The sequence below is a fragment of the Chiroxiphia lanceolata genome, chromosome 6, assembly GCF_009829145.1.
Source record: "Chiroxiphia lanceolata isolate bChiLan1 chromosome 6, bChiLan1.pri, whole genome shotgun sequence".
NCBI lineage: Eukaryota > Metazoa > Chordata > Aves > Passeriformes > Pipridae > Chiroxiphia > Chiroxiphia lanceolata.
Genome location: NC_045642.1, coordinates 9,428,737 through 9,437,907, shown reverse-complemented (window position 1 = coordinate 9,437,907; position 9,171 = coordinate 9,428,737). Strand labels below are relative to the sequence as shown.

Below are 9,171 nucleotides of genomic sequence, written 5' to 3'. Positions count from 1 at the left end.
GTAAAAAAGTATTGTTATTTTGGTCATTTGTATTTAACTACATTATTTTAATTCATTTAAGGTCTTCAGACCTTTGCCTTGCCTGATGTTTAATACCATAACTCCTCCATCACAGTCAGTGGGAAGTTTTCTGACTTCAGTGAAAACAGAATGAAACCGGGAAAAAGTGTCTAAAAAAGAAATCCCACCTGAATGCCAATACAGCAAAAGCTGTTACTTCATTTCAGTACTGCACATAAGTAATTCAGACTGGATGACCCACTGGGTGTTAGCATTTCATAGAGAAAGGGAGGGGGGAAAAAAGAAAGAAAAAAAAGTAAGCAGCAAAACTGGTGTTAAAGTTGCATCTTTTTTGGATACAGTACCTAGCACTGGTGCACTGACACTCCTGATGCGATCTTCAGTCATCCCAAGAAGCAGAAAGCCAGATGAAGAAGCAAAGAAGATATAAAACACCAGCAAAATAAAGTTACAGAAGAGCAAAGTAGTAAGCTAAGCATTAAAAGCAGGAACGAAAAGAAAAGAAGCAGTTATGCTTGACATGAAAGTGAATATGCTTTGGTGTGCACAAGCCCCAAGAATTCTGAATACAGATCATCCTGAATAGATAGGGATGATTAATTATCTGTTTTGGGTTTTTTTTTAATTATTCTTTGCCACTTTAAGCACATTAAGCATATACTACAGAGCTCCACAAAGCCTGCAGAGTATCTGAAATGAAGCAATGTCTAAGATTACATCGAATTCCTCTTAATTTGGAGGAACTGGAGGTGTACTGAGTTTACTGCACAAGAAACAAAGCAACCTGCACAAAAAATTCTCTTAACTCAGTGTATTTAAGAAGTCATTGCTTGGTTCTAGAAAAAGAACATTTTCCTTTACAAGCTCACCCATCCTTGGATAATCCTGCAGTTAAACACATAACAGCATGGCTCATGCCATTGCCTACAATGTTGCAGTTACAGAAAAACTCTTTAAAAACCCCCTAAACTACCACATCCTATGGCAAACTTGAAACTACAGTACCCTGGAAGCTTTTAGGACCATGAGGCCTTAAAATAAACCAACTCCCACCAAATAAAAAAAAAGCCAGCCAAACAAAAAAACCCCACGTGACTTTTAAACTGTAGAAACACCTCAGAATCACAAGGGATACTCTCATGCCTGAGTTTCCCAAACCCTTTAGTCCTTGGGAAATACCTGGTTCTGTGCCTCACTGTAACACTTCTTGTCAATAAATCTGTGCCTAAGGTGTCACTGAAAAGAAATTATTACAGGCTTCCACAGGACCGTGGTTGTGGAATAACAGTACATTTGTAGTACCAAAATCCATGGGTGTTTCTCTGCATTTAGCAAGTTAAATTTTCACTTGTGGGTCCCCACAAGCTACAGCAACTGACAGTGCTGGATACAAGGATTTTTGTTTGAAATGTGCACGTTAGTGCTAGTTGTACTGTGAAGTTTCACCCACTAAAATGCAGTGGGGATGGCGAGGAAAGGGTTGGTTTGGTTTTTTTAATACCCCAAACTAGTGTGCATTTTTAAAAGCATTGATGATGCACTTGGCTGTGCATTTTTGTTTGCTTGCCTTTTTTTTTTTTTAAGAGAACAGATGAGCAAGCTCAAGCACTGGAAGCATGTCTGGAAAAAATACTGCTTGTTCATACTGTGAATATGTCTGCCTCTCTAAAAGTTCTGATTTTTAATTGTTGACTTTCAGAAGGCTCCGTCCACAGTGTCCAAAAACCCTGTCTCTTCATTACTTAAGCTGTCAATGATTTCAGCAAACTGTGTTGTCAAGTGCAACAGAAAAGAGCTCTCCAACTTAAAGCCATCCTTTACTCCCCAGTGAGCTAATTTTTGGTACATTGTTTAAAAAAAAAATACAGCAGTAGAACGCGCTCTAACTGAATCATGTGAACAACACCATTGTTCTGGCATAGCAGATTATATCCCATGCTCTGTCCCAGTCCCTCAGTTTGCTTTCTCCCCTCCCCATAACCCTCTCAGAGAGCTGTGGGTACATACTCAGGCCCGGGACGCCGTTTTCCTCGCTCGTCCCACATCCGTCCGGAGAGTGATACGTTCCCTGCTCTCCATTCTGCAAGGGTCGGGGCATCTTTCCTGGCAAGGTTTGGTACTTGCTGCCCTTCACAACTGGCTTACTCTTTGTTTTTTCAAAAGAGGAAAAAATAAAATAAATAAATAAAATAAAAAAATCAAATCACTTGCAGCATTTGCAACCCAGTACACGATTTCAAAGTTGGGGAAAAGTGCTTGAAGTTCACGGTTCAAAATGACTCCACTCCCTCCCTGTTCCTGCTTACAGATAACTCAATCTAAACCCAACAGTCAGTTGACAGTTTTCTAGCTAAGACACAGTCTTGTCTTCCCTCATCTACTCCTCCCACTCTAGCCAGACTCTGTATTACATTAAAATTCATGTTGATTATTACCTGTTTTTGTTATAAGAACTTTTCTAACTGTCTTCTCCTTTAGACCGCAGTACTATATAATTACTTGGTCCTTACAAGGTCAACTTTGATAGTGCCAAAAATGCATTTGGTTACTTCTCAGACTGTTTTATTATTCTGCCAATTTTTCCCCCCTTATTTTTCACCAGACTGTCTCTGTTTCTGCCTCACAATTTTATCTTGCTGGAATTTGAACCAAAAGTATTTATACACCTCAAATTTTCTCAAACATATTTCTCACCACCATTAATAACAGTAAAGGAATCGACAGCAAAGTTCGTCAGAAATTTAACATTTGCAAGGACTGAGATCTCTTTGCACAGACAAAATCACAAATGCAAGGTTTTTTTAAAAAAAAATAATTACAGCTAAACATATAGTTGCCAAATATACAAATATACTATCATTGTCAATTCTATTACAGAACCTAAGCACAAGGTATAATTTTGATAGATCCTAGGAAAAAAAAAAGCATAGACTGAAATATATTTTAGGGCTGACCCCATAAGTTTTGTCCACATCAGGCTAAAATAAGAGTCTAAGCTTTGCTCTCCTGCACACATTCAGTGTCACAGGCATCACAGCCCCCAAGCAGTGGTCCCCAAAATCTCACTGTACTGTACTGAAAGGGAACTGGTACCTAGGCTTTGCTAAAAACAGAATCTCTCTCAATTTTCCTTGCATTCAAGTGATCATCTCACTTGGGGATCCTGCTCCTTGTACAAGGGTAGATGAGAACGTGCCTAAATAAATCTGATAGTTTTGAGCCTAAGAAGATACTTCTCCAGACAAAGTATGTGTGTTTTGGAAATTCAAAGTTGAGACTTCTTGAATACTGGCTCCATATGAAAAGGTAGATGAGCCACAACTCTGGGAAAAATGTATGTCTCAAAACTGTCAAAACAGGGAAACAGAGATGCTTTTTGAGAAAATCTGCAACTCCAATTGACATTAGTGGGAGTGGTGTACATTAAACATGTGTTTTGGAATAAACTGGTCAATGTTTCAATCACAGAACGGAGGTTTTGTAGGAAAACTTTATACTGAAAACATGCAAACCATATTTAGTATACAGGAACATACAGTATGCTACTATTTAGTAACCCCATTCTAACAAAATTGTTTTAAAACACTGTCTGGGACAGGATGAGGCATTAAATATTTAATGAGATAACCACTGCTTTAATCTATTCTTATTTCAAGGCCTAGAGGGATCTTTGGATACTGCAACTGCAGGCCAGATTGCTCAGTTCCTCAACTCCTGCTCCTTTTTTGGCAGCTGCAGGAGTACATCCCAACTTGTACCAAAATTTGTACGAGTAGAAAAATTGCTTCTAACATCAGCACTGTATTTCCTGAAACCGACTGACTTCAGCTTCTAACCTCATGTAACAACTTTTAGATTAAAAAAAAAAAAAAAAAAAAAAAAGATTTCCCTCTCAAATTTTTACCCCTGTTCTCAGAGTTTGTCAGCACTGGAACTATGCAAACGTTTTAAAAGAAGAAAATGAACATAAAAAGAAAACCCAGCCATATCATCACAGCACATCACAACAGAGAATTGTTAGGAAAGGTTGCAGTTAATATACCTCTTGTTCTACAACAGGCTGTGCTGGTTTTCCATCTACATACTACGGAGTTTCAGGGAGGGCAATTTCAAAGTTTTATGGAAAAAAAGCAACAGACAAATGTTAGTATTAACATACATACATGGAACATCAATTGTAGTCTTATCACTATAGTGATGGTGCTTAATGTATGGACAATATATTACAAGGACTGTTATCTTTTCATTTAATTTCAATCCAATATTTAATACCAACTGTGTTTGCTCATTCTCCACTCTACAAAATTTGGGCCCTGTCTAGGTTCTGCTGTGATCAAAGGAATTTTGCTGTTTTCAGGCTTCTGGGTGGTCCCTTTAGACTTACTTTAAGCTGGGAACATAACAGCTGTTTTAAAGTTAGAGCAGTATGAAAATGACTGACATAAAATAACATACACAATACTGTATGTACCCAGCTGAAATCATAAAGAGCTGTGGTAGAAGTGAAGTGATAAAAATACCGGCATGGCTAGGTCAGGGACTCCAGTGTGGCTTGCTATTGTTTTATTATTATTATTGCTGGAAGGAAATGGAATTTGAGCTTTATGCAAAGCAGAGGAGCTCCAGTAAACAATGCTGCTAGCACAGGTTCTCTTGGAATTAATGCAAAAAGCAGTCTGTTGTGCTGGGTGAGCAAAACAAGTTTCTTGTAACATTCACATTTAGCCACTCACTCATATGCACAGGGAGGTCTCTTTCACCAAGAGGCCTCGTGCCTAAATTAGGGCACACAATTTAAATGCCTTGCTGAACATGGGGCTGGCTTGCTACAACTCTCTGATATCCTTGGTGGGTTTTCCTTTCTCCATGGGCTCTGATTTCATGGACAGAGCAAATTTACAGCATAAACGTGTAGGTGCAGCCTAATCGCAGCATAACACAGGGACAAATTAAGATTTTGAATTGAAGTTATGAAAACAGACCTTCATAAGTTCTTCGTGGAATGAAACGTTAGTTCTGATTTGTCACGTGTGTGTATGACCACAGTTGAATGAGTGCAACACAAATTTCACATATTCTAATTGTTCACTGTCATCTTCAGTGATTTAAGAAAAATTTTTAAAAAATTTAAGCACTGGAGCAATCACATTACCAGAATCTGTTTTAAATTACATTACTGGGTGTAAGTAACCTAGTATTAAGCCTAATTTGAGTACAGAAAGCATCAACAACAGTCTCACAAAGCATAATTACAAGTGCAGAACAATGCCAGTACATAATGACAAAACAAGACTCTGGACCACAATGTAACGAGACTTTGCAAATTGGGAAGTCTTTATTCTGGAATGGAATTGAAGTCTTTGAAGTAATAACAGTGCTCCTGCTGTTTTAACTAAGGCAGCATCACTGCCATCTTCAGAAATGCCATTTATATCAGAAGTCTAAGGGAGCAACACTCATAGTTACATGCAAACACTTAAAAAGGAATCCTATGTGGAAGTGCCCATTTCCACATTTAACTACTTTCAGGATTTGCTGCCTTAACATTTTTAGTGATTTGGAAGTAAAAATTATTTTAAACACACCTATAAACAAAATAATACTGCAGTTTTATCATCAGGGCTTTTTCCCCATATACAATGTCAGCGGTGGTTAAAGTTACTTTATGTGAAATAAAACAAATATTTATACTTGACCTTTGTCTTTTAGTTGTGATATTAAAGACCAGCAACTGTGATTACAAATAAACCAACCTTTTCCAGGGATTCACTCTGCAAGTCTTCTAAACTACTTGACTTTTTTTTCTGTGGAACCCTTAAAAAAGTGACAGGGGAAAAAAGCAGCAGTTAATACCACACAGTATATTTATATATGCCATAGGTGCCTCCTATGACAGCTGTACAGATCACACTTTGTTACATTTGCATGTAACAAATAATTCAGAATTGAGAGATTATTTTTAGTCTAAAAATCATAGTATTAGAAACTGCAGTAGATGAAGTCAGGAACAGCAACAATACATCCTGTGATCAGCAATGAAAGGCAACAAGGTCCAGTATGCAGCTTTAAACCTTGTACCTACACATAACTTTTCAGAAGCTCTTAACAAGCAAAAGTACAGGGCAATAACTCCCTGTGAGCAATGTGGACACATTAAGGGATTTTAAAAAGGAAAAACGTTTCACATTTCAAAGTTACTCGTTCTTACCTATTTATGATTTCCAAAGATTCTTCTTGTGGAGAGGTCAAATTAGTCGAAGATACTGGAATGCTTCCACTTTAAATACAAATAAATGTCATAGCTTTAAGTACTGCAGTACATATATCTTCTGATATACAAAAGTGTTGATTTATTCATGTAATTCAAAACCTTACAGAACTAAGCATCGCAAACCTCCCTGGCAAACACTGCTTTCACAAGTACCCAAAAGTACAGCAAAGCCAAGAACAGTCAAGACAAGATACCAACAGTTAAACAGCCTAAATAATACAGGTTTAGGACAACCCACACGAAACATGAGAATGAAAGAAAGGTCTTGCCTGATTTCCATAGCTTTGTGTGGCACTGGAGGGAGCACAGCTTGTGACAATTCTCCTGAAGAGGCCTTTGTAAAAGACAAGAGTTTCAAGCCTGTAATTCTGGTGTCTGATGCTGAATCTACCATGCCCAATATCAGGAAGTACAAAAATTCAGTCAGGGTCAAACCCTCATCTACATTACTACAGAGAAGCCAACACCAAAAAAATCATATATATGGCAGAACTCGCTTCTAAAAACATCTTTACTAAGTACCTCTGTTTTCAGTAATTCTCCTTGAGAATTATTCAAAAGATTCCACTTCCTTAAAGTTATCTCAAGTTCCTCTTCACTGCCACCAGAGACAGAAGAGCCTGTGAGCATTAAAGAGTAGAGGTAGAAAGGCAGAGAAACAGGCAAAAAAAATGACATTTAGGCCCATATCAGACAGCCTAAATTCTTCGGTCTCTAAATTCCCCTTCAGTCTTTCTTTGTAATTTACACCACCCTCTCTTGCTCCCCACCCCTCCTCTGGGCTCTGATTTACCAGCAAAATGATTTATATTAGAGCAACGAATTTATCACTTTCAGTTGCATGCTTTGCTCTGCTGTGAGCAGCTGAGCTGCTCATCAGGCAGCTTCTGAACCATTTGTAATTCAGATTTTGATGTTCTGGGCCAAGCTGAAGTTGGTACCATTTTCTTACTCGCCATGGATCACGGTGTGGACAATCTCACTGTGCACTGTAGGTCCTACGCAGGCTTGTGGTACCAACTCAATAATCCAGAGCACCATGGATTGTTCATGTACTTGACTCTTGTGTGTTAAATACAAGTTTCCATTCTGCCATAGAAGGCCTGAAAATATGTTTGTTAACGTGATGATGTGCGCTGAACAAAACTGTCCTTTCAGAAGGTCAAGCTTCCCAGACTAGATTCAGTACTGGAAAGTATGGTGGCAGCTTAAAATGAGATTGTCCTAACCCCCACTCTGCTTCCTGCAGTGTAACTGAGAAATGGGACAAAGATCTTTCTGTAGATTTTAAAGTAAAATATATAAATATTGTGTGCACCAAAGCGATCGTGGGTTTTCAGTTGTTCCTTCCAAAAAGAACTTGCCTAGTCAGCTGTCAGGATTTTTTTTTTTAGTGGAAGGGAAGGACAACAGAACTTACTAGATTTATTGCAAGTCCTTTTAGCAAAAAAGAATAAAAGTCCTCCCTCCTAACAGTATCGAATTGCACCTGAGATCAGCTTTCCTTTTATGAATGCCATATAAAAAACATGACATAAAACATTACCACTAGCTCCCTGGCAGCTGAGCATTACTGCCATTCCTGAATTGAACTGCAGTGTAGGAAATCTGAATATAGGATGTATTTAATCAATTAATGTTCATAAAGGTCTCCTGGTATCATTTCACACTGTAAAAACTGGCTGCTCATAACATAATGATCACAGGAAACACCACATAAACTTAATACCTATCTGTGTACCTTATTCATTTCCTACAGATGAATTAGTTTAAATCATATAATGTCATTTTGAGTAATAGATTTTTTGAGAGCGATATAATGCCTTTTCAAACTACAGGCAATAACACAAGTCTGGTCAAGACATACTGTGGTTCTCTCTGTCTCTGAAAAAGTATATATTTACTCTCATAGCACTCCAACGTGATACAAAGGCATGCATAATAAAATATATATTACTATATACATGTATTTAAAAGGACAGCAAATAGCAGTTGTAGCACATGCAGTTTTTAAAAGACCTGATATCAGGAAATAATTCACAAAATGTTTTACCATGAGCTGCAATCATGATGTCTTTGACCCTCCTGTACTGGCTTAGCAACAGCGTCAGCTCCTCTATTCGACGGTCCTGTGAAAAACATTAAACAAGATCACAGTTAAAATCCTACATTTTTAACCTGCAGAAACGCTGTACTTCATTTCTGTGATTTTCACAAAAGCAGGATCAAGTCTCTCCCATGCCTTGTAAGGAATATTTCTTGGCCTTTATTCATCATTGTACGTAGTATTTGCTAGATGGTATGAAATTATGGATGTAAGGAAACAAGAGGAGCTTTATGTTACTAGTAAATTAGTTATTTAGAGAAGCATAATTTGGAAATCTGCTTTCACTTCTAAGAGTGATGGCAATATTCTGGAGTTGAACCTCAATTGCCTGCAGTGGGCAGTGTTTTACCATACCTGTCATCATAAAGTGAATCATGTTTATGTTTTGTATAGTTTAACAATCTAGTCATGCTCTTTAATCCTGTGTGTAGGATGTTCTCCATTCTGACAGCTGCACTTACTCCAGTTTTGAACGCACCTGTTTGAAGTCCAGGCAGTCAAACCCACACAGGACCAAAGAAATGAGGCCTTGTGAATGTCTGATGCATTTTCTGACTCCACTCCTTCTCCAGTACCTAATGCTTTCCTATTACATGCAGAAAGCATCGTGATCCACGTATTCAGGGAGGGCAATTGCCTTTTCCACTCTCACAGTTTGTCCTGTTTTTCTTTAACCCCAGTTCTAAACCATTCCTCTGCGATAATCCTGCCCAGTGCTGTGACTACAGAGCACTGAATACAAACCCAAGCAAGAATAAAGAACTAGTTTTCA

At 38.1% G+C, this 9,171-nt stretch overlaps 1 protein-coding gene across 1 annotated transcript in view; it reads right to left on the bottom strand.

Annotated features, from left to right (window-relative positions):
* Window positions 1-9,171, bottom strand: part of PPFIBP2 (PPFIA binding protein 2) — a 101,313-nt gene that overhangs the window by 10,146 nt on the left and 81,996 nt on the right. Inside the window, exons 12-19 of the mRNA XM_032690193.1 lie at window positions 8,346-8,421; window positions 6,815-6,912; window positions 6,562-6,626; window positions 6,230-6,298; window positions 5,775-5,835; window positions 4,064-4,105; window positions 2,029-2,167; window positions 366-398 (exon numbers count right to left, since the gene is read on the bottom strand). Of these exons, the coding sequence (XP_032546084.1) occupies window positions 366-398; window positions 2,029-2,167; window positions 4,064-4,105; window positions 5,775-5,835; window positions 6,230-6,298; window positions 6,562-6,626; window positions 6,815-6,912; window positions 8,346-8,421 (583 nt within the window). The remainder of the gene's footprint in view (window positions 1-365; window positions 399-2,028; window positions 2,168-4,063; window positions 4,106-5,774; window positions 5,836-6,229; window positions 6,299-6,561; window positions 6,627-6,814; window positions 6,913-8,345; window positions 8,422-9,171) is intronic.